The 25036-nt window shown below is 35.6% G+C and overlaps 3 protein-coding genes and 1 long non-coding RNA gene across 10 annotated transcripts; 2 read left to right on the forward strand and 2 right to left on the reverse strand.

The window, feature by feature from the left end:
* Window positions 1–723: 723 nt before the first annotated feature.
* On the forward strand, window positions 724–5677 carry LOC132190288 (VIN3-like protein 2). 2 transcript variants are annotated; one of them, XM_059605230.1, is made up of 4 exons: window positions 724–836; window positions 2435–3089; window positions 3882–4192; window positions 4620–5677. In XM_059605230.1, the coding sequence occupies exons 1-4, from the start codon at window positions 788–790 to the stop codon at window positions 5423–5425; spliced, it is 1821 nt and encodes a 606-aa protein (XP_059461213.1). In that variant the 5' UTR covers window positions 724–787; the 3' UTR covers window positions 5426–5677. The 2 variants fall into 2 exon arrangements, with proteins under 2 accessions (XP_059461213.1, XP_059461214.1); XM_059605231.1 differs by having other exon boundaries at window positions 4623–5677.
* Window positions 5678–6625: 948 nt separating this feature from the next.
* On the reverse strand, window positions 6626–10224 carry LOC132190330 (protein SICKLE). Of its 3 annotated transcripts, none has more exons than XM_059605285.1 (3): window positions 9934–10224; window positions 8278–8583; window positions 6626–7712 (listed from the first exon to the last, which is right to left on the reverse strand). In XM_059605285.1, exons 2-3 carry the CDS (start codon window positions 8576–8578, stop codon window positions 6928–6930), a joined length of 1086 nt encoding a protein of 361 aa, XP_059461268.1. In that variant the 5' UTR covers window positions 8579–8583; window positions 9934–10224; the 3' UTR covers window positions 6626–6927. The 3 variants fall into 3 exon arrangements, with proteins under 3 accessions (XP_059461268.1, XP_059461269.1, XP_059461267.1); XM_059605286.1 differs by having other exon boundaries at window positions 6626–7709; window positions 9946–10035; XM_059605284.1 differs by having other exon boundaries at window positions 9946–10035.
* A 2051-nt stretch (window positions 10225–12275) lies between these two features.
* Window positions 12276–13301, reverse strand: LOC132190520 (uncharacterized). Its single transcript, XR_009441142.1, has 2 exons — window positions 12848–13301; window positions 12276–12566 (listed from the first exon to the last, which is right to left on the reverse strand). It is a non-coding gene; the product is annotated as an uncharacterized LOC132190520 (long non-coding RNA).
* Window positions 13302–20040: 6739 nt separating this feature from the next.
* LOC132189403 (double-stranded RNA-binding protein 1-like) lies at window positions 20041–24431 on the forward strand. Of its 4 annotated transcripts, none has more exons than XM_059604141.1 (4): window positions 20041–20345; window positions 21838–22103; window positions 23063–23097; window positions 23199–24431. In XM_059604141.1, exons 1-4 carry the CDS (start codon window positions 20321–20323, stop codon window positions 24019–24021), a joined length of 1149 nt encoding a protein of 382 aa, XP_059460124.1. In that variant the 5' UTR covers window positions 20041–20320; the 3' UTR covers window positions 24022–24431. The 4 variants fall into 4 exon arrangements, with proteins under 4 accessions (XP_059460124.1, XP_059460125.1, XP_059460126.1 ...); XM_059604142.1 differs by having other exon boundaries at window positions 21841–22103; XM_059604143.1 differs by lacking the exon at window positions 23063–23097 and having other exon boundaries at window positions 23200–24431.
* Window positions 24432–25036: the final 605 nt, after the last annotated feature.

Raw genomic sequence — 25036 nt, forward strand, 5'->3', positions numbered from 1 at the left:
TATCTTCAAAATTTTATTTAAAATTTTCAATAAAATTTATCTTAATCTTACAAATATTATTTTTTAAACCGGATAAAAGTAATAGATGACTTGTTATTCATTTACCAAAAATGTAAAACCCGGTAAAAAAAATAAAAATTTGGCTGTAAAAAATAAATAAAATTACAATATAGTTTTTTAAGGGTCCAAATTTAATTTTACATTCTCTTAAAGTCTAGGTGAGGCCCAGATGTGGTCCTTTGTATGACTGAAGGAGGCACATATCACAACAAACTGCAGATGTACGGCACCAATGGGAGGGCTCACCAGTAGCCAAATAATAGCGCCCGCGCCGTACCAACACCCACCCGCAATGGCTTGCTTTTTTGTCTCGCTCACGGCTCTCACTGAGCGCCGAATCAAAGAAAAAGAAAAAACCCGAAACCGAAATTCTCGACCCTCTCAACGCTGTGTGTGGGGGCTTTACTATTGTGATATTCATATAATAATATCATGCAAAAATAACTCAACCCTTACAACATTCAAGCCCTTCTTGAGTTCTGATACGCCTCTGCAACATATTCATATTAAATCAGATATAAATATTATTTTTTTAATACTTAAATAGTTAAATGCTACTTTCTCTCTCTATTTCTCTTTCTGACTCCTCTGTTTCATGAGATTTTATTATTTTTTTCGTTTTTTTTTTCTCTTTTTTCTAACACTATAAAACCCATATTTTTCCCAAAATATACGAGTTAAATAAAAGGGTTTTTTTTCTTTATTTATTTATTTTATTTGGAGCATTATGAGCAAACCAGAAGAAAGTTCTTTAGCCACGGATTCGGTGTTCTCAGGTCAGTTCCCTTTTCATGTTTTCTATGGTGTTTTGTGGTTTTGTGGTATATGTTTTTGGGCTCTACGCTTTTTGTGTCTTTTTGAGTGTTCGTTGGACAATGCCTGTGGTATCAATAAACTTTCTTCCGGAATGTGGGTTTGCCTTTTTGGGCTTTGTTCCTTTCATTAGAACTGGTATTGATTGCTGCATTGTTGAGAATGTGTGTTGCCCAGTATTTGAAATCTTATGGGTTTTCTCTTTCAGAGGTATATATGGTAATTTTTGGGGCCTTCATCATGTATTTATTTTGATTCTGGCTTTCAGCATTCATGTCAGTCTTATATTCGTCTTCTTCTTTTTTGCAAATGTATGTACAGATTTGGGAGCTTTAGTATATCATCTTAATGAAAGCTTATATAGAAATATCTGTGTGTTGATAGTAATAACAATTGTGCTTGTTAAAACTTTATGCTCTTTTAAGCATTTAGTCAGTGTGCTGACACTCCCCCCACAAAAAAAAAAAAAAAAATGATGAAAACAAGTTCTGGTATGTAATAAATTCTGATGTTAAAGGGACTTTCACACAATACTTAGTAATATCACCTACATTAAGAGTGGAAATTTGATGATATATTGATGTTGGAGCATATCATTCAAGCAATTCTTGTTAGTCAGAGATTCAGGTATTAGTCTTTAGAAAGTACTTGAACTGCATCTAGGTCATCGTGATTTCAAATTGCCACTTTCTTGAACTGCAATAATCTGTTAAACTGGGTTTTAGTTTGACTAATTCTATATTTTGCTGAAGCTGATCTCTACATCATTGAAAAAAAAATCAACATCAATTTTTTTTTTTTTACTGTTTGAAGTTGATTTATCTTGTTTACTAGAATGAGAGGTGGTTGGTTAACTTGGGAATGAGTTCATGAGTTTCATGTCATCAGTTTATGTGAATTGATTTTAAGGGGTTTTGGAATTCAATGCTAAAACCCCCGTACAGACCAGAAAAAAAATTGTTAAGAAAAAATGTCTTCATGAATTGACCATAAGCGGGTCAGGATGTTTAGGTGGATGGGTGACATGATTAGAAAAGAAGAAATGTACATTTGAGAGAAATTTTGAGTCTCTTAAATCAAGCGATTTCCTGTCCTTTGGAAAATATTAGGCAATATAAACGAGGAATCAACCTGAATGAATGAGCTCATGTCCCTTCCTATCCAGGTACATGATTCAAATTTCAATGTTCAACAAGCAAACAAAGCAATGCAATAATGGAAGAAATATATGAAATATAACTGGATACATCGCCCAAGATCATGTTCAAACATGTGCTGATATTTTTGTGACTAGAAGTGATGGCCTTTTCTTTTTCTTTTCAAGAATGCTTTTTTATTTGGGGATGGGTTTCCAGGTTGCGGGTTTTGTTCATTTTAGATTTATGGCAGTTAAGAAATAATATGTCAGTGTGCGTGTGTGTGTATACACTTTGATTAGAGAATGTGAACGACAGTGTTTTCCTTCATAGTTTCATTTACAATTGTTCAGTCATGCTAAACTTCTTCTGGATGTGAAATTAGAGATAAGAAGTTCAACTTAGATTCTTTTTTATATTTGAAGGTTGTGCACTTGATCCTGCAAAGTATAGCAAGCTAAGCTTGGGAGAGAAAAGAGAGCTTGTCCGTGAGATTGCCCGATGGTCGAAAGATGCCTCAGAGATGCTTCGTTCATTTACCCGCCCAGAGCTTCTTGAAATCATCTGTGCTGAAATGGGCAAAGAGAGAAAGTACACTGGGTATACGAAAGCTCAAATGATAGAACACCTTCTAAAGTTAGTTTCTCAGAATTCCAAGAGGAGCAATTCTTTTGCCTTTTCTCCGGCTCATATTGGATACAAAAGGAAAAGGAACATAGAGACCTCATCTCAACTATTGACTGACCTAAATCATGCTCCTCTGCAAAACAACGAAGAAGACCGTGGTAAAACGCTCCTCTGTCAGAATGTTGCATGCAGAGCTACTTTAAGTCCTGAGGATGCTTTTTGCAAGAGATGTTCTTGCTGTATCTGTCATTGTTATGATGATAATAAGGATCCTAGTCTGTGGTTGACCTGTGGCTCTGATACTCCGGATGACAATGACCCGTGTGGATTTTCATGCCATCTGGAATGCTCTCTGAAGCATGAAAGAGCTGGTATTTTGAAGAATGGGTTTCATACAAAGTTGGATGGCAGCTTTCGTTGTGTTTCTTGTGGAAAAATCAATGGGCTAATGAGGTAATTGGTTTTTCATTACCTCCTATGGATTTCTAGATAAAAATTGCTCGTGCTTCCAACCTTCGGATAATCCGTGGTATGATAGTTGCAACCAGACCCAGAAAACTCAATAATTGTTGACATCTATATAGCACATTAACATTTGCACATATATAGGTGATGTTACTGCCAATTATATTTGTTACTTGGCAGTTTGAAGCCCCTCATTGGCACATGCAAAAACATTTTGGGCAGATAACATTTACTTTTTATACATACATGTTCATGCATGTACTGACATGACCATAGAACTTCTATTCAGTGAGCAGGGTCAGTTCTATTGGTGTAAAAGGATACAAGTTGTCCAATTTAACTACCATAACATCTGTGAATATTATGTCCAACATGCATACTCATTAGGGTTTCTCACATTTGGTTCTCCCTTTTATGTAGGTTTTAGTTGCCAGGTGAATACCAGCTTAACTGTTAGGGTTTAAAAATTATGTGAAACAACATAGTCGGAATGCAAACTATTTACAGATAAGCCTTTTGTGTTACATGTATTTCCGTGTTATATAACACCTGATATTTTGGAATGAATACCATCTGATAGATACCAGGCCAATTCACATTGATCTAACCAAACATGAGTTGCACTCAGTACCAAAGAGTGCTGGTACTTAACATGGCAATTCACTCAATTGGTTAATTGGTTCAACCCACTCAACTGGTTGATTGATTCAACCGAGTTCTTAGCTTTTAACGCCAAGAGAACGAGGGAAAGGATTGGGTAATTGATTTTTGGTTTTTCAGAACCTGGAGAAAACAGTTGTTGATTGCAAAGGAGGCCAGAAGAGTGGATGTCCTGTGTCTACGATTATCTTTGGCTCACAAGATTCTCTTGGGAACAAAACTATACAAAGAAGTACAGAAGACAGTGGAAACTGCAATGGAGACACTGAACAATGAAGTGGGGCCTCTAGATCAGGTATGCACAAGTATGGCACGCTGCATTGTCAACAGACTCTCCTGCGGTGGTGAGGTTCAGAAGTTGTGTGCTTCTGCAGTGGTATCTTTTGATTCAATGTTTCACCGTGATTATATGGAAAAGAAAGATTCATTTGGTAAGCTTCCTTTTAGAATTTGAGGTCTCATTTTTTTTGTGGAACATTTTCATGTAGCTTTGGAATGAAAATTATATGATATTGATTTTCATTACGCATGTCAACAGTATTAACTGCCATCATAACATTTTGTTTTTATAAATAATGCAAATTCATTTAAAGCGCGAGGGACGCAATCCTAGCACACATTATACAAGAGAACCTCTAAATTATAAAAGTAGATGTGGGGTTAATTCTTCAGTTTTTGAATTTGAAACAGCATTGTGTATATATTAATATGAAGAATAAACAACATCCTCTGAACTCTTTTAGAATGCCCCTATGTATAACAGATTCCCTTTACTTATAAAAAAAAAAAATATATATATATATATATATATATATATATATTTTTCCCACTGACTATGTTTGGTTGAAATCTTTCTAGCAGCTTGTCAGATCAAATTTGAAGACTTAACCCCTACCTCAGTGATCATTATGCTAGAATATGAAGATCATCTGTTAAAGAACTTCACGGGTTGCAGGCTGTGGCATCGTGAGTCTGTCATGAAGGATTATCCAGAACAACCCACTTTCATTGTACTTAGGCCAGAGAAGAGATTCAAGATTGCCCATCTCCATCCTTCAACTGAGTATTTTTGCAAGGTTTCTTTGTTTAGCAGTACAGGTGGATTGGGTATTTTGGAAGCTAAATGGGTGACACCTGCATCAGGTGGAAGCTTTCTGACAGCTTCAGAACATGGAAAGGCAGAGCACACAATAATTGCTCAAAATCATCCCCAGGTGGAGTCAACCAAGTCTAGCAACATTAAACTAACACCCCCTGCAAAAAAGCTTAAACCAGCTATCAATGTCAACACAAGCAAGAATGAGCGGCTTTGTTCGCTGCCTCCTTCCATTGATGCTGTTTCTCCTACCACGCCTCATAAATACGGTGGAATGCGGGCAGCTCCAGATACAGTGGAGGAGAGAGATTATGAACATTCCGTGCAAGTGGTCAAATTGTTAGAGCATGAAGGGCACATAGATGAAGATTTTAGAGTAAAATTTCTCACTTGGTTCAGCCTCAAAGCTACTAAGCAAGAGAGAAGGGTGGTTAATGTTTTTGTGGATGCTTTGCTTGATGACCCTCCAAGCTTAGCTGGACAGCTTATTCATGCCTTCATGGACAAGATATGCTGTGAACAAAAACCGGTTTTTCGGCATGGTTTTTGCTTTAGATTGTGGCACTAAATACTGAATAGCAGATTTTGTTTTAGGCTAAAAACTTTAGGAGTAACCAAGGCATGCATGCAGGCTTTTTTTGGGAAAAACAGGAAAGTATATTTGGGAAAAATGTGAAGGGCACTTGATTTATATTTCTCATCATACTTGGATGTTTAGAATTATAGGTTAAGAATGTACGTTTTGTGTACATGTAGAATGGCAGGAAGATATCGTTTCGTTTAACCACAACGAAAGAAGCTTATTGCATTGACAGCTTTACCAGGGTTTGGATAGGCAGTTGTATAAATCTGTATTCTTCCCTTCTAGGATTTTTTTTTTTTATAAGTCTACATATCCCCTCAAATTCCCGACAATGTTCCTTCCAAATTTTCAATTATAACAATATCCTTCTCAAACTATCAAAACATTGTCAATGTTCCTCCCAATGACGAAACTACCCTTAGTAAAATAAAAATTAAAAAAGTAAAAAAAGAAATCGATTTTTTTAATAAAAATTGATTTTTTTTTTTTTTTTAAGTTTTGTTTTATAATATTTTGAAATAAAAATTTCCGTTTAAAAAAAATTAATTTATATTTTAAAGTATTTTTATCTTTTTGTTAGCCTTGGGAGACATTGACAATGTTTTGGTAATTTGAGAGGACATTGTCATAATTGAAAGTTTAGGGAAAATATTGTTAATTGGGTAGTAATTTGAGGAAAGATATATTGACAAAATACATGCTTAACTTTTATAGAGTTATAGGCTAGTTTATTGTTTAATTTTATTTTTTTTTAAAAAAAATAGTGCTGTCGTGTTACGTGTAGCCGCTCCTTTGCTTGGACTTTTTTATTTTTTATTTTTTTTAACAAAAAAAAGAAGAAATTATTCTATTTTCAAAATAAGTAAAGTGTATCATATTATTCTATTTTTAAAATATAAATGTAAATTCTAAAATAGTATTTACATTTATATTATTTATATTATATCAAACCAATTTTCAGCCCTTTCCTGTGGTCAACCGATCACAAACATCTGTGAAATGAATCTATTCTACGTGTCCCTGAACGGTGACTGAATTTACTGAAGATTGATGAATCACTTTTCCTGGAAGACAGGAAGTAGCATTCACTTGCACATGCTCAATATATAAGTACCAAGGAAACCTTCATCGACTGGCAGACGAAAATGTGATCGAATTGTTTTAAATATTTAACTACAAAGCGAATTCGAACTTACAAGAAATAATTATATTGAACTTGCTATGTTTACAGAGTATCAGATGCTTGCAGCCACCGGATAATTTACTCTGAATTTTACAGATCATTCCATGCGAATGCAATTATGCGAACAGTACAATTTCTTTGAACCATCCAAAAGAGGAGGCACATTAAACTTTTTGGTGCCCTCAGGTGTCCGGAGATCGATAGCCATCTTTTTGTCTTCCTGCTTCTCTCTCTCTCTGGTTAGCCATCCTACTGAGTAGGACCATGAGTGTAGCAGAAGCTATGATGGAACCCCCAGCAACTGTCATGTATTTGCTGCATCATTAAGAGCTTCATTAAAGGAGGCAGCCAAGTACTCCGCTAAGCTTGGTTGAGGACTTGACTTATTTGAAGCTTCTGAAACTCTTGCTTTTTTTGTGCTATGAGATTTTCCAGTCCAGGATTTTGATGAGTAAGAGGTGTTCCACCTACTAACAGGAGCAACCACGCTCCTCCATAGAACAGGTTTCAAAAACTTCCATGGGTCTTCCAACATGGATTCATTGTAAAACCGCTCCGCCCCCTGTGGAGTGTGAGAACCCTGGCCTCGTCCACTACTCCATCCTAAACCAGGTCTCATGCTGCTGCCGTATGAGCGGCCCCCACCCCTTCCTGGTCTAGGGCTAGGACTAAGCCCTTGTCCTGAACCAGGGCTCATGCTGCTGCCATACCAGTGCCCCCCACCCCTTCCTGGTCTAGGGCTAGGACTAAGTCCTTGTCCTGAAACAGGGCTTGGACTGTGGCTGACCCATCGACCCCTGCCTTGCTCAGTATTTACGCATTGGCTACCTCCTCTTGGTCCAAAACCAGGACTAGGAAGATGAACCCCTCTAGATGGATTAGATGAAAAACTAGTTGGCCCCATGGGTCCATTCCAGGCTTCAGGAGTTCGTGGATGCATTGAAAAAGGACTGGCCATTCCTATTGGGCTTCTATAGGGACCAGAGCTGTAAGAAAAGCCTTGTGCTTCGTACATTGTCTGGTTGGATTGCCAACTGCCCTGGATTTGATGAGCGGGAGATGGACTCATTACAGGGTTCCTTGGTCCTACTAAATCAAAGTAAATAAATTAGTTAAGGAGGAAAAGGGAAAAGGAAAACGCATTGACTAGAAACTAAAGCCAGAAAAAGAGAAACTTCATGTGAACAATAATCATCATAAAACATTATTAGTATGATATCATGAACTGAATTACACTACATGAATCCCATTTTTATTCTTTTTTTACAATAAAAGAATTAGCTTTACATATATCAAATGAGTTAAAAATAAGATCAAAAAGTTTACTGCATGCACTTATGTGCAATATTTGTGCTGTAACATACTTTTTGCAAGAGATCAGGATTAAGTTACTCAAAACACTGGAAGAAAACCATAGATTGCTCAAAAAGAAACACCCCTAGAACGGAAACAAGTTTCATTTTCCACTATTTTATTAACAATACAAAAGGATCACATCATGTCATGTCACCCAAGAACAACAATTTCATAGAGTAGAAAATGAAATTATGAGAAAAACATGCATGGTTATAAAAATATGCATCTATTGGTGTGAAGTAATCTGATGTTATCATACAACCATAAGAAAGGACAAACTAGTAGAGAAACAAAGTACCTGGATGAGATGGTGAAAACCGTGAGGTAGGAGAACCACCAGCACTTGGAGAATTTAAAGAATCTGGTCTGATCTGATTAACAGCATTGCTCCTCTTCCTGCTATCAGAGAATGCGGCCATTGGATCTGTGTAAAAGTCAAACCTTGGAGTGCATGACTCCTGCACCGCTGAGGTTTCAATCAATGGATTGGAGAGGCAACCAGGCACCCCAGAACTTTCAACATTATTAGAAACTTCAGCCTGAGCAGCTTGCATACGCATTGCTTTCAGTCTTTCTCTCCTCTTCTCTGACTCCTCCATTTAACCTGACAATCAAAACAGTAGTCACAACTCATTCCTTGGTAGAAATGGAACAATATGAACAGATAGCCATCCAGCTTGATGCAACACTTTGTACTTCTACTTTTATCACAACAACCACAATAGGTGATTAGTCCCTTTCAAATCTGATATTTCCAGGTACACAATATTATTGGAATTGATAAATCTAGAGAAAAAAAAACAAGTAAACTGATATCAAAGTTTATTGCCTTTTTATCTTTAAGCATATTGATCCATATCCTAATCCTAGACAAAGCTCAATGTACATGAACTTGGCACTTTGAACAAAGGTTGTAATCTGCTTGCAATAGACAAGTATTATGTATGCTAGGATGAGCTAGTAAGAGAACCATCGGTAATCATAGTAAAAATGCATTGAGTTTCAGATGCATCAACCATTGTCTCATGTCCCAAAAATTGCAGTGACTTAAAAGGGAATAGTAACATTAAACAAAATCACCTAGGTATATATGGCATAAAGCAAACCACAGCAGATGCTTCACTTTATGCCCTGGGCCGTGCCTATAGAGGTGGTACAGAGGTGGCGTTGGGGGTAAATCTTTAGTTTGGAACTTTCCCAGAAAATTAAAAATAAATAAAAAGAACAGAAAATGGGGTTGGGTGGGAGTGTCATCTACATGTGGAGTAAGGCAGAACTAAGGCACAGGCAGTGAACCATTGGATTGATTCAAAGCTTATAAGTTGTAAGCACCTTATCTATCATGGTAAAGAGGGGTGTAAAATAAAAAGAAAAGAAAATGGGGTTGGGTGGGAGTGTCATCTACATGTGGAGTAAGGCAGAACTAAGGCACAGGCAGTGAACCATTGGATTGATTCAAAGCTTATAAGTTGTAAGCACCTTATCTATCATGGTAAAGAGGGGTGTAAACAAGCCGAGCTTGGGCGAGCTTGGCTTGTCCGGGCTCGGCTCGTTTACTTTGAGGCCAGGCTCGAGCTCGACACGAGCCTAGAAATGTTGCTCGAGCTCGGCTCGATAGGGTTGGAGCCCTGTTCGAGCTCGAGCTCAAGCTCGATTAATTTTGGGATGTATATGTACATGCATTTGGCAAAAATGATTCAATCCTAGAATTCAATATTATGTGAAAGACCAACACCCATCTGTTTAATAAGACGAAGATACTTTTCTGCTCTAATTTCATCAAACACAAACCATAATTCAGTAAAAAACAGAAACCCCAATACCCATCTATCCAAAAATATTTACACATCTTTCTGGGCAACCAAACAAACACATCAAACGGCAAAACCCCAAACCACCCACCACCCAAGAAGAAACGGAGAAAAAAAAACCCAAAAAGAAAAGAAAAACCCACAAATCTTATCACCTCCTCCGCCTCCGATCCGCGGCGTACTGCGAGAGTGAAACGACCTCCGAGAGCGGCGTGGACAGCGGGGTTGGCAGCGGCAAGTTCCTGGAAACTGGGCACGAGCCGTTCAGCTTCAGCCAGGCGTCGAGGTGTGTGATTGCTGCGGTGGTGGTTGTGGTTGTGGTTGTGGTTGCTGTTGGGGGAACCGGGGGAGTGGTGGGAGCGGCAACAGAGATAGGAGGCGAGGAGGATGGTGGAGACTGTGAGAGGAGAGTCGAGAGAATGGAGAGACCAGAGATCAGAGATGATATATATTCTTTTTTGAAGAAATCAGAGATGATATTTGAGTAAACCTCTTATGGTGTCGGTCTGCAAAAGTGTTATTTTGCAGCAACCAATAAAATTGTTACACCTCAGCTAGATGCACTTAATAAGATAGGAACAGAAATACAGGATCTTTAAATCCAAAGACTCATGTTTTATCTTAGGGGGTGTTTGGCAAATGGGATGGCCTAAACACTGTAGTTGATGTAGATTGATGTGAAAAAAAGTAAGAATGTTTGGTATAAAAAAAATAAAAAAGTGGTATGGAAAAGTGAAAATGTTTTGTTTTGTAGTGATTTTTTTATTTGAATAATAATAAAAAGTGAAAAAGTTTTTTTTGAGTAATTTAAAAGTGAAAATGTTAGAATGTTTTGATGTTGATTTTTTTGGGAAATGGTGATAAACAGTGTTTTGGCCAACCCCATCCCCATTACCAAACAAAGCCTTAGAGTCGTGCTCAAAAAAAAAAAAAATCCAGTTTATCCCATGAAGTTTTAGGGGTTTTTCAATTTGAACCCCAAAGTTTAAAAAGTGGCAATGTACCCTCCAATGTTTCAAAAATTTTCAATTTAAACATTCTCTTAATAATTTCCGTTAAATTGGACGGAAATCTCTAAAATTACATAATTACCCTTAGGTTTTTTTTAAAAAAATTTCCGTCCAATTTAACGGAAATTGTAACGGAAGGTTTAAATTGAAAATTTTTGAAACATTGGGGGGTACATTGCCACTTTTTAAACTTTGGGGTTCAAATTGAAAAACTCCTAAAATTTCGTGGGGGTAAAGTGGATTTTCCCCACATAAAAAAATAAAAAATAAATAAATAAAATCTTATAGTCGTGCTATCCACTCTCCCTCCCTCGCTCTCTCTCTCTCCCCGGTGATGGCGAAGAAGAACCAGCAACCAGAAAATCCCTTCGGCCAAGAAGAGCTCGTCCCCCTTCTACCGTCGTCGAGGCAACCCAGACAACCCACGAGCTTCTCCCTCTCCCACCGTCGTTTCCCTCCCTCTCCGCCCTTCAACCCACAACCCACGAGCGCCTCCCTTCCGACCGACGAGCCGGGCCACCAAAAGAGGTAATCTTTTTTTCTTTATTCTTTTCGTTTCTCGATTTTAATTCCCTCTTTTAACTGATTTTCGATTTTTGTTGTATGATTATTGCTGGGACTTGCTTCTATTTGATACTGATAGACCATAGGTGGAGAAAAAAAATTGTTGGCTGTTTTTTGGATTAATGGCCGAAGAGTGGAGATTATTTTGTGGATATGTTGTTGCTGGGTTGTGATTTGGGTTGAGAAAAAAAAAAGAATCGGATTTGTTTTGGTACTCGGTTTTGAGTGTGGGTTTTGATTTTTGCTGTGGTTTTTGCTTAGCTTTTGCCTCATGCATTCTATGTGTTTGATGAAATTTCCATGAAAAAGCTCTTTTTCCTCATGTAGTTTTTGAGCTATGTTTTCCAAAGAATGTTAGCCCTTTCTTTCTTCTTGTCATTTGATTTTATGGTTTAACAAAATTCTTCTTCAATTTTGTTAAGCTGTTTTCCTTGTTATTAACAAAATTCTCCTTGTTTTCCTTGCTTTTGGCAGGTATTGTGTAGGAAATACTTTTGGCGAGCACTTGCTGCATTTGTTGCATTGACTGGACTGGATTTCTTACCAAGGAGAGGAAGAAGTGAATATGTGTTTATAGTTTAGATTATCCTAATGTAACCTATGAAGAGATGTTTAAGACGCTTCCAATGTAGAATTATTGTGTAAATATCAGTTGGCTCAAGTTGAGCCTAGTATTTTGTTTAGATTTTTCATGTTTCTTCCCTTTTTCATGTAACTTGGCAATTGCCATATTAGGTGGTTATTGACAGAAATAAAAATTGTTTATGAATATAGAAATCAAATCTTATTGTCAAATTGTTTGTTTTGTTTTACTTGAATAAGCAACTACCTCTTAATTTCAAATGAAATGGAAATATTTCCTTCTCCATGGGAATAATCCTTCTACATATACTTATCAAAACTGGATACAATAGCATAGAAAGTAGTATCTCCATAATTGGATACAATAGCATTACCAACTAGTATGTATCTCCACAATCGGATACAATAGCATAAAAAAGTGCTAAAAACATTACATCAGAAAAATTACATGAATAAAAAGGAAAAAAATACAGCACAAGGCACTTCCAAAACAGCAACTCAATATGTTGCAAATGTAGATGTTCCATTGATCTTCGACTAAGTTCTCATTTTGGTTCACATTTCATGAAGGTCATCTTCAATTTGAGCAGGTTCAACTTCAATTTGAGTAGGAAGGTCATCTTCAATCTCAAAAACAAAAGCATAACCACAGTTTAAGATAATAAGGTATTATCAATTTTAAAACTTCATTTAGGCAACTCATCAAACACACGGTATGCATCTAAAATTGAGCATGTTATAACCATTCAAGCATGCTGCATTCAACTTTTGTGACAACATTCTCGTATCATACAGTATTATTTTGAATGAAAAGAAAAAAAAAAATCAACAAACCACTCATTCTCATGGAAATGTCATCAAACATATAGAATGCACGAGGAAAAAGCCAAGCAAAAACTACCTAATTTTTTGTGTAGTATACAACCTCCAATCAGCCAACTTACAAAACATCACTTTAGTCACACACCTAAAATTCATTCTCATCCTCACAAACCCATAACTGAAACCCAGAAAAGAAGGCTTCTTGTTAACAAACAAAAATCAGCCACCTAAATCAAAACCCAGATTTACAACTCAAAAATCAAGACACCCAATCCATCATTGCAATCAAAACTAACAACTCAAAAATCAAGAAATTTCGCTAAATCGAAGAAAATGAAAAAAATCAAGAAATTGGAACCCAAAAAAAAAAAAAAAAATCGGAACCCATTCTATGCAAAGAATAACCCAAAACTCACAAACAACAAAAACCCACAATCGAAACCCATGAACGAAAGCTCCAGAGAGGGAGAGACTTCTTGGTGGAAGTAGGTTGGATTTTTAAAGAGATAATCGCATGAGCAATTACTGTTGTTTCAGAGAAGAGGACTATGGAGTATTTTAGATTTCTTAAAGGGGAGACCAATTTATTTGGTGTTTCAGTTTTGAGGAATGATAGGGACTCAACTTTTTTGCCCAACAAAAGTTTAACTTTTGTCTTATTTATTTTTTAAAAATAAAATAAAATAAAAAATGAAAAAAATGTTTGAAGCAACCCTATCTATTTTTTGTCTTTCTTTTATTTGGTATTTTTTAAAAAATGAAAATTGGTATTTTTTTCATAATAATGTCATTTTTTTCAAGAAAATATCATTATTATGAAGAAAAATACTATTTTTCATTTTTAAAAAAATACTAAATAAAAGAAAGGCCAAAAATAGATAGGGTTGCTTCAGACATTTTTTCCATTTTTCATTTTGTTTTTTTTAGAAAAAAAATAAAGGGTAAAAGTTGGACTTTTGTTGGGCAAAAAAGTTGGGCCTTTAGCATTTCTCTTCAGTTTTATTGTGTATCTGTATAGTAAGCCTACGTGTCTCCCAGCAATTGGTTGCGGTAAAAGGCTGGGTTTGTAGACGGATCGCATAGTAGGGGCTCCCATGATATTTAGGTTAAATTTGGGTTCTCAAATTTGCAACCATTAGATTTAGGTTAAATTTATGAATTAAGAATAAAAATTGTGTTATGCAGTATTTTTTTGGGTTGGTTTGTTATTTTAATTTCAATAATTACGATTTTAAAAATTGTGTTTTTTTCAATCACGTTTTATTTATTTTAGATTAAATATTTTTTAAATCACAACGTAAAATGTTTTATGTCACACACTCACACATAATAATCACTATTATTTAGGACATAAACAAAAGAACACCACAAATTGCATAAAGAAACCCTAAAAACCAACACCAATTGTTCACCACGAAGACATCGAACTACATACCACTGCGGTAAACAAGTGAAACTGCAAAAGAAATTCAAGAAAGCGCGAGTAATTCTCACAGATTTTATAGTACATAAATGGGATAATCAAGAACTGCAAGAGAAAATTTTGAAAAGTCACGGATAAAGATTATGTTCTTTTAGCGATTAGCATACCTTCAAGCTCAAAGCCTGTACTGTACTTCGTGGTTTATGATTCAAGCTCATACAGGTTGCAAATATTGCACGTTCATGGCACACAACGAGAGCGTGAAGACCTTTTGTGTGGATTGCTAGAGCAAGAGAGCTAGGTTGAGGAATATCAGGTAATCTGGGGCTTTGGGGAAATGCCCTGTTTTACTTTCCTTTTTTCTTTTTTCCTTTCTTTGTTTTTGTGTTTTTAAGGAGTCTGAACTCAGTAAGAGTTCTACTACACACAGAGGGCTGGCAAAATGGGTAGACATGATTACGACCCGCAACACAATTACTCTATACACGAACACAACCCGTTTAACTAAACGGGTTAACGGGTTTGACTCAATTATAACACAAAAAATATATGGGTAACCCGACACGACCCGTTTAAAATAACCAAGTCAGATCGGGTAGACACGATCCGTGTTCTAAGTAGGTAACATGACCTGATCCATTAAAAAAACCCTTAATGAAAAATTCTTACAAATTTCATTTTCATTGTAAATAGATATTATCAAAGCTTTTATTGGTCATTAGGTTTCCATTTATGAGGGGGAAAACCAAATAAACAGTCCAAATTTATGAAAATATTATGTGTTTTAAGGAGTATTTTGTGTTTATACTTGTTTGGTGGTCTTTTACTTGAGAACAAAAGGCAAAAAAGACAGAAAACAAGTATGGGAATTGTTTTTATTGGTCATTTGGTTTCATAGTGAGTAGGAAAATCTGTGTTTTAATTTGACTTGAGAGAGTCAGAGACATACTGCCATACCAGAGAGTTAGAGACTGAGAGAGGCACAGCTGACGAGGAGGAGGCCAAGCATGACTGCCAGAGGGAGAAAGAGGCACAAACTCCGTCCACCGAAGGGAGAAGAGGCGCAGAGATGGGAGAGAGAGAGAGAGTTGAGAGGGAGAGAGAGGCGCGGGTTGTGTGGCTGGGGGGGCGGCTGCGATAGTGATTCAATGAAGACACTAAGGTAAAGGTTAGGGTTAACTTAGTCTTAGGGCACTTTAGTCTTTACTCTTTAGTTTTATATATATATATATTTTTAAAAAATTTAATATTTAAACAAGTCTGGCAGGTCTACCCGGCGGGTTAGCCAAGAATCGTGTACCAATTAAGACCCAAAACTGGTACGCCCAAACCCAATACCAGTTAACTTCGTGCCATGTTCGCGGGTTGTGTCAAAATTGTCAGCCCTCTGACATGCAGACCCTAGCAGTCACGGGGTCTGCCCAAGTCTGATGTGGCCTGGGACACATCTGACTTTAAAATAATAATAATAATAATTTTTTTAGGTTAGAAAACTGTAGTGTTCTCTCTTCCCCCATTTCATCGTTCTCTCTTCCCCTTTTCATCTGTCTCTTCCCCCATTTCATCTCTCTTCCCTCTCGTCTCACCGACAGCTAGCAACAAAAACCACGACGCCGAGGACCGCTGACGACGAGCCAGCCACATCTTCGACGAGGACCTAAACACACATTTTTTGGATGAATTAAACTCACTTCTTTTATTCTTTAGCAAACCCACAATTAATTCAAATATGATAATGATAATATCATAGGGAGCTTCCTTTCCATAAAGACAATACCAACAACTCATTCGAAACAAAGAATAGCTCATGAAAAAATTGAGAACGAAAAAAATGTAATAGACAAAAAAAAAAATTGAAATGAAATTAAAACCCAAGAGCTTTTGGTTGAGCTTAACGGCAGTGCCAATGGAGCCTGAGGCGGAGGCCTGGTAGAAGGTGAAGAGGCCTTCGAAGACCGGGCAATCCTCGCTGATGTTGAAGCACTTGAGGTGGCGCAAGAAGGCTGGGTAGGTGAGGGTCGTCGGCATGGTAGAACCGGTCGACACACGGTGGGGAAGGCCGACAGTGGTGGTGGTCGTCGCATAGGGGGAAATTTTGGGTTGCGGGGAATATGTGCTTGGGAAGAAAACTGGGGGAAATGAGAAAATGGGTCAAGGGGAAAATAATTGACGCAGGATTTATTTTATTTAATTTTTTTTTTTAAATAAAGTTAGACGTGGCCCAAGGCCACCTTAGACTTGGGCGGACCTTGGGCTGGTACTAGCCCTGGGTATTGGTCAAAACGGTCAAATTTGGCCTCTTATCGGTTATTAACCGAAAATAATTAGTTAATCGGTTATTTAACCAATTATTGGCCGATAAGGAATTGTAACCGGAATTATCAGTCAAAACGGTTCGATTAAACCAGTTAACCGTGGGCAAAAATTGCTTATTAAAAATTAGTTGTTTTTGGGACCTAAATATTTGTTTTTTTGGGCTAAAATAGTTTATTGAAGCTTTTTTATATTAATCCATCACAGCTTTTTTTTTTTTTTTTTGTTAGTATGAAATATATTTTGCCAAATGTAATGGTTAACCAGTTTTTATTGGTAGACCGGTTAACCGATAACAAATGGTTAACCAGACCGGATCGAACCAATAAGAATATCGACATATCAGTTGCGGTTAATATCGGTTCGGTCGAAGCCAGTAAATAGCCGGTAATCAATAACCGGTTAATTTGCCCACTTCTAGCTAGGACTACTAGGGTCCCATGTAATTTGTTTCATTACATGGTTTAAGAAAGTAAATAACATTTTTTTTACTTTGGGAATTAACCTATTTTTTTTACATTCTATAAATTTAATAACATATATATGACATCATTCATACAATAAACGAAATTAAAATACTAAAATGAATTATCTCCATTTGATTTAAAAATAAAAATAAAAAGTTCATTAAAAAAAATAAGGTGTGGAAAATTTTAAAAATTTCGTTTTTTTTTTCTTAAAGAAAAAAATTATTAATTTTGTTTGCACACCATTAATTTTTTTTTTTTTTTTTTTTTTTTTTTGTCTTTTCGTTCTCATTAAGGGGAACATTGTCAATTTTTTTGATAGTTTAAAGAGAATATTATATTATGGCAATTAAAAATTTGGAGGAACGTTATCAATTAAATTGTAAATTAAAAGGGTATCTAAACTTTTTCAAAAAAAGAAAAAAAAGAAAGAAAGAGAGAGTACAATAATTGAGTCTTGTGAAAATTATTGCCCGTGAAGCTTATCTTAAGTGTGAAGACCTGGGAGATTGCCGTCAACTAATGAATAATTCATACATTATTTCATAGTTAACCTATGGGTCAGAGATGACAAAATAGGTTTCTAACACTAATTTATTTATTTTATATATTTTTTTTTATAATAAAATTTTAGATTAAATACATGAATTATTTAAAACTTTGTTATAAAAAAACATACATAAAACAAACGGTACCATACCTGTTTTGTCAGCCTTAGGGTGCGTTTGGGAGTGCGTTTTTTTAAAAATAATATGCGATTTTAAACCAAATCACAACTTTAGGGTGTTTGGGATTGCGATTTTAAAAACGCAAATTTTAAAATCACAAAAAAATCTACGATTTTCACAAGTTGATTAGATGGTGCTTATTTGAAAAAGTGCGAATTTAAACAAAATCACGATTTTTATTAAAAAGATATTTGGAGCAATAGTTACCTTTTTTAAAACGGGAATGAAAAAAATACCAAGAATACCCACCTAAAATATATTAAAACCCTTATTTTCTCTTTTTTTTTTTTTTTTCTTCATCATCTCTGTCTTGTTCATCCTTATTGGTAATTTGGTTATGAAACCGCAATTATATGCTAATATTATCAAAACACTCAATTGATAAAAAAAAGTATTTTTAAGTATGTTTTACCAAACGTCTGTACGATTTTAAAAAGTAGAGATTTTAAAAACGCAATTTTTAAAATCGCACTTCCAAACGGGCCCTTAATAGAGAAAGTTAACGCCAACAACCAAATCGATCTAAATTGAGTAATTTTTACTTGTATAAAAAATAAATTCAGTGATTTTTCTTATTTTCAAGTGCGAGACAAAAAAAAGGGTCTACTTTTGTCTGAAGCTTTCACGTGGTCTGTGTCCAGGAATCATATTCACGTTTGCACCTGCACAGTTTGTTGCTTTGTCCTTCAACATATGCTCTCCATCTTAATTTTTTTCATCTATGTATTGCTTTTAATTCAGGTTCAATCTATCCCCAAGAGGTAACTCAATCGGCTATGATCACGTCTAATAAAGCGAAGGTCACTAGTTTAAGTTCTCCCTCCCCCCTCTTGTGCGCACATGTCAAAAAAAAAAATAAAAAAATTCAGATTCAATCCTTGTTTCCTTAATATTTCAATCTCAAGATGTATAACTTAAATAAAGTAGGTAGGTTATAAATGAGCCCGTAGGGTCTTACATTAGTTCCTAATTATGTGAAATAGCGTTTTAACATTGCGATTTCATAAACAAAAAATGCGATTTTAAACCAAATCACATAAAATATATTATTAGGAATTGCGTTTTTTTAAAAAATTGTTATTTGAAAACGTAAATTTTTTGTAGTTTTAAATTGCAGGTAATAATGTATATATTATTTTAAAATGTACAATTTTAAAAATGCTAAACTGTGATTTTAAATGCCAAACGCTTAACTGCGTTTTTAAAAATTACGTTTTCAAATCGCACATTTTAAAATCGCTATTTTTTAACTTGCAAGCCCAAACAAACCTTAAAGAGTTTTAATTATAACTTTATAAATTATTTTAAAGTGATAACGCATATATAACAATAAGATAAGTAAAGTATTTACGAGGGGATGAACTTGAAAGAGCATCCATTGTCTAGATGGTTTTTGTAAAGAAAAGTGATTCTTTTTCTTTTTAGGTCATTCTCCCATCCCGTTCACTTATTAAAATTATTATTGGATGTATAGAACTTACCTCACCCTTGGCTTTAATATTTAATGATAATTTTGAAAAGTGAAAACATTAAAAAAAATAAATAAATAAATGATGAATGAAGAATGTATAGCATATCTCGTCTGCGAATAAGATAATAATTTGATGGCCTAAATGCAATTCTTCACAGTAGGGAAATCGTATAACGCAAACAAACCATAGCGAAGTGACAACGCTTTAGAAGGTGTTATTATTAAAATTCTTTGAGACTTATAGAGGCGTCACAAATTGACTTGATAAAAAAACTCATCCTAACTAACACCTCTTGCAGCAATTGTCGCCAGCCCGTTGCAACAAACATTAAGTACAACGCCAATGTCCGCTGTAACAACCAAGAGCTCGACACTACAACTATTTTCTCTGTAATTATGACCACCGTACGATCAACCCCAAATAGCCGTTCAACAAAGTTTCCCTTATTTAATTTTTTTTTTTTCAGTTCTACTAGTTACATAATTTTCAATAAGTTATTTGTGGTATAACAATGTTATGAAAACTCACTGCAGTATGCACAAACAAGTCAATACACCTAATTTTCGTTTAAGTTTTTTTATAGAAATCGTTGAGTAACAAACACAGTTTATGAGTTACATGTCATAATTTGATTGATATTAACATGTCATTTGATGAATTTTTGTAAAAAAATTAGACAAAAGTTAAATGTAGGGTCTTATTTATTATTTTTGCATGTCATATAGAGCTTTCAAAACATTTGTATAGCACATGAACTTATTGCAAATTCTTGTAACTATAGGGACTTATTTTGTATTATTTCCTTGAATTTAACCACCGTACGATCAACACCATATCTTGCCCATCAGTCACTTCCTACAGCTCTGATTCTCGTCTTCATTTTTAGGTCCAATACATGTGAGTCTGTCTCACAGAAAAAGGCTCTCACACCCAGCCGATTCCACTATAAAAGCCGAGCGAGATATATTCGAGGACAGTACTTGAAATATTTTCTGTTCTCTTTCAGGCCATCTTCTGGTCACGCTCATTCCATTTCCGTCTCCGAATAAATCGCTAATTCCGCCGTCGATTTTCTCAACCCTATAAACCTAACTTCACAGGCTCGCTCAGTCAGCGTGGACGAAAACCCTCCCTTGCTTCCTGAGAGCTATGCCGACCAACGATGGCTTCCAAGGTATAACCTTCTGAGTATTTATTTTATTTTATTATTATTATTATTATTATTATTTTTTTAATTTGAAAACTGGGTTAGTTTGTAGAATACTATCATAGTAAACAATAGAACAATATATAAGTGTATTTTTATTCCAAAAAAAATCTGGCCAGAAAATAGCAGAAAAAGGTTGGAAGGCTAGGAAATTAAAGATTTTGATAGATTATTTTGATAATATTTAATAAATATCGAAGCTAAAGCATGTATGAATTTGTTTTTTCTCTATGTCTTCTTTAAAGTTTGTGATTTTGATAATTTTAACATCATGGATTCAAATATTCTAACAAGCACATAGCTTTTATTGTGTAACTTCTTAATAATGTCAAAATGATTTTCATAGAAGTGATAATTTACTGCGACGGATTTGTCAGCTCATAATTTAAAGCAAAAGTATTTGAAGAGTATGCCCTGTCACATATTAATGCATGGTATGGATTGACATAGGGGTCTAAAACTTGTGCTTGGAGTTATGAGAGGGTTGCTAGGGTACTACAACTTTTACTACAAGTTCTTTACATGTTGACTTCACAATCTATGGTATCACTTCAGCCAATAAAACGTGGACAGTCTACATGATACTTACCACGTTTGTAAACTGACAATCTACGGGACACTTATTACTTCAGTCACTAAATTGTGAACTACCGTGTGGCTGTCCATGTAGCACGCATTTCCATAAAATGAGGATTTTCATGAGTTTTTAGGGGTTTGTAGTACCCCAAGCATTTTCCGAGTTTCATAAACCTGGTTCCAGATGATCAAGTTCAGTAATAGCCTCACAAATTTGTTACTTGTAAAAAAAAACAAACAAACAAGAGAATGTTAAATTTGTTTATTTTCTCTCAATCATAAAGGATACTAAAAATAATAAATAAGGGATTCAGTCATTTTTATCATAGCACACAAATTAGCATTGAAAGATATCTTATTTGCAAGTTAGCATGGATGATGTATATTGTATATCACATATTCTATTGCATTTACACACTGTTTCATTTGCAATATCATTTGAGCCAATAAATGGGACACTCTGGTTCTGAAAATTTGTGCAGCATTTATGTAGCATTTTTTCATCAAACGGTGATTTTCGTACTTGATGTGCTAAATGTGTTTTACTTCATATGGTTGGACCTATTCCCCCATAAGGACAATGTTGGATATTAATGTGAATGGATGCTTATGAAGGGCATCATCGAGAGAGTTGGGTTTTAGGTGAGCAGGTTTACACACACACATAAGAAATTCCTCAATGCAATGCAACCATAGGTTAGTAATCGGTTCTGAATACAAAATTTGATTGAAATCTTAGAGTGTGAGCAGAAGAGTAGCACTTTACATAACTGAATTGGTCATATATATATATATATATATTAAATTAGTTTTATCTTTTGTGCTTTTGATATTCATTATTGATGATCTTTATTCTAAGTAATTATTATTTCTTGATACATAGCAGGTGTTTCAAATTGCTATGTGTTCAAGAGCCGTTTACAGGAGTATGCTCAAAAAATTGGACTTCCTACACCTGTGTATGACACTATCAAAGAAGGCCCTTCCCATGAGCCATCCTTCAGGTCAACTGTGATAGTGAATGATGTTAGATACGATTCTTTGCCTGGATTTTTCAATCGTAAGGCAGCAGAACAGTCAGCTGCCGAAGTGGCTTTATTTGAGTTATTTAAATCTGGTGAAGTCAATCAAAGCATCTCTCAGCCTGTTGTAAGTTCAATTTATCTTTTACTAAATTAGTTGTAAAGCTTCGTAGTTGTGTTATTGTTGGTGCAATATCATAGTATTTTCCCTGCCTGGTTCTATTACTAGAAGCAGGAAATTCTGTCCCCCCCCCTCCCTCCACACACACAAGATTTTTCAGCTTATCAGTCTGTAGATTTCTAGTAGTGTGTATTTATATAATTTGTGAGAGTTTCTGCCAAGAGGAAGTATCATTTGGACAGATGGACCTAAGAATAAGAGCAAATCGAACCCTATCCTATATTAAATATCGTTGTTTTATGCAATACGTCCCTTTTGGAGTAGTAGTAACCCATTTGAAAATAAAAGCTCATTCAACTAAGGAGCATCATTGTTTGTGTGCCACTAGGCTATCATGAGTGGTTCTGAATAATTCCTTTAGCTTTAGAACAATGCTTGTTAGTTGTGTTTGTAGATGCCTCCTGATTGAAGTTGACAGTGCCCATATAGCAATTCACTTAGCATGACACTACCTTATTTAACAGCATAAAACATAAAAATGCCTGAATGTGGTTTTAAATGAGATATACTGGTTGTTATTGCTCTAATAAGCTCCCCTTGCAATCTTCTCTATGTACATGGTACTTCTTTCTATCATCTTTTTCTTCCTGTTGTCAGCTAAACCTGTATTCTTGTGCCTAGAGTAGAATATGTGACATGCATAGGTCAGGCAACACATGTAAATGACATAAACAAGACTAAATACGTCTATAGTTGGAAACAAACTGTTAGATATCCAAAGCAAAGGAAAGCGCCCCCCCTTTTTTTCTCCATTTCAAAGGTTTAATGGAATGTAGACTGGCTATTCATGCGTAACACGTGCATTGACAAACTATGGCATCTGATCATTACCATCATATCAAAATACTGTTTCATCCTTCAGAATTACACTCCTTTTACTGATTATACTTTCCATTTACATGTAGAGCCAGCATTATTTAAAAAGTTCCAGCTGCCATGTGATAAACAAAGCTATATGTGTTGCATATCAGTAATTCAGCATTCTTATTAGTTAGAAATTGCTATCTCACTCATAATGATGATCTTTTGGTATCTGTTCCAGCATGAAACAGGATTATGCAAAAATCTACTTCAGGAATATGCTCAAAAGATGAATTATGCAATTCCTGTATATCAGTGCCAAAAGGATGAAACCCCAGGCCGGCTGCTTCTTTTTTCGTGTACTGTTGAGATTGGAGGGATTCGTTACATTGGAGCTGCTGCAAGAACGAAGAAAGAAGCAGAAATTAAAGCTGCCAGAACTGCTCTTTTAGCCATTCAGTCGAGTGCATCTCAGTCATCTGAGAAACCCTTTGGCAACTCTCAGTTAACGGTAATCCCATGCAAGAAAAGGGGGACCGAATCAGTTATTAATACTGAGGAGGCTGCAAATGTTCCAAAGGCAAAGAAGACTCGATTTAAAAAGAAAATGTTGAAAAAGAAACTTCCCAGAGATAAGGCAGGCTACTCTCTAGTTGAGAATGCAGTCAAAATGGAGTTCTTTATGGATAACTGCTCAGAACCCAATCAAACCGACGTACCTCGGAACCAAGAAGCAAGTTTGGGAACGTTGGCTATGGAAGCCATGAGAAATTCTCAAGATGGTAGATCAGATGTGAACTCAAGTGAGAAAGAAATATTCGGCGGGGAAGTTGCTTTGGCACACCGAGTTAATGGAAATAGTGAGAATGGTAAGTCGACAGCTTCATATTCTAATCCAAGCAATAATGGGAATCCTGACGCAGGAACATCTTCCGTGTTTTCTGGAGACATGACCGTGTCCACAAAGGATGTAATTGGGGTATTTGGAGTTGAAGAGGTAGCTTCAGTTGCAGACAATTCTACCATGGGTCAGATAGAGGCTTCAACCATCCTGCCGGCTTAAAACAATCAGAAGAGAGGATCCAAGCGGGCGTAAACCGTGCTGGAGAGAGACGGGGTTCAATTGGTTGGAAATTATTTTGCAGTTAGGAAGATGAATTGAATTGAGTGTTTTAAGATTTCTGTATCAGTTGGTCTATGCTATAAGCACTTTCTAGGCTTTTTGTAAATTTTAGGATCACAACCAGGCTTCTTCAGAGGGAGCTTGAATCCTTCCACACACACAAAGTTCATTCGGGTGTCTTGAACATTTCAGTCAAGAGTTTACACAACGGCTTTGTTTGTATGTTTTGGTAGATTCAGAGCATGAACCACAAAGAACGTACTGTGTTGCACTTTATATTTATTGCTTATCTTGAGAACTTAGTTTTCTGTTTGAATGTTACATTGACAAGAATCTATTAGGATTGATTATCCACAGATTTTGAGAAAAATTTACTGTGTTGTTCTTGAAATTCTAACAATTTATTTTATTTATTTTTCTTGAAAACACTCAATTTAAATAAATTTTATATAGGTGCAATGGCATACGAGTATAAACTTTTTTGACATGTTCTTTCTATGCGTAAACAAAAATCTCCTTGCAACGGCCTTGTAGGCAAGTTTCTTTTCTAATTTCTTTTCCAAGAGTAATGCTAGATTTACCATACCTGTCAATCTAAATGTACGTGGATTGCCAAGGAGGAAATTTACCAAAGCTCTGTCACACAATGGGAGCCAGAGATTGCGGGACCGAAACTGCAATGCCCAAAGCTGTTATCTTAAAGGCATGTTTGAGATTGTGTTTGAGGAGCCTAAAAGTACTTTTAACACTTAAAAAATTTATTCAAAGAAAAAAATATTTGTTTGGTAAAAAAATTAAAAGCGCTTTTAAAGGTCAAAAAAAGTCTAAAAATGGCCATAACGTACTTTTGACAAAAGCTTAAAAATAAAACTTTTGCTTAAAAACTGTTTTTGACTTAAAATTTCTATTTCTCAAACGCAATTCCAAACAGGCAAAGAGAGGCTGAAATCAAGCA

This window comes from Corylus avellana, chromosome ca8, assembly GCF_901000735.1.
Source record: "Corylus avellana chromosome ca8, CavTom2PMs-1.0".
Lineage (NCBI taxonomy): Eukaryota > Viridiplantae > Streptophyta > Magnoliopsida > Fagales > Betulaceae > Corylus > Corylus avellana.

Bases quoted from the DNA above. Each gene is read 5' to 3' on its own strand.
- LOC132190288 (XM_059605230.1), top strand. From the start codon at position 788: ATGAGCAAACCAGAAGAAAGTTCTTTAGCCACGGATTCGGTGTTCTCA. The intron at 3,090-3,881 runs GTAATTGGTTTT...TTGGTTTTTCAG, and splicing joins AAAATCAATGGGCTAATGAG to AACCTGGAGAAAACAGTTGT. The intron at 4,193-4,619 runs GTAAGCTTCCTT...AAATCTTTCTAG, and splicing joins GGAAAAGAAAGATTCATTTG to CAGCTTGTCAGATCAAATTT.
- LOC132190330 (XM_059605285.1), bottom strand. From the start codon at position 8,578: ATGGAGGAGTCAGAGAAGAGGAGAGAAAGACTGAAAGCAATGCGTATG. The intron at 7,713-8,277 runs GTACTTTGTTTC...ACTTTGATTTAG, and splicing joins GTTTTCACCATCTCATCCAG to TAGGACCAAGGAACCCTGTA.
- LOC132189403 (XM_059604141.1), top strand. From the start codon at position 20,321: ATGCCGACCAACGATGGCTTCCAAG. The intron at 20,346-21,837 runs GTATAACCTTCT...CTTGATACATAG, and splicing joins GACCAACGATGGCTTCCAAG to CAGGTGTTTCAAATTGCTAT. The intron at 23,098-23,198 runs GATAAACAAAGC...GTATCTGTTCCA, and splicing joins AAAAGTTCCAGCTGCCATGT to GCATGAAACAGGATTATGCA.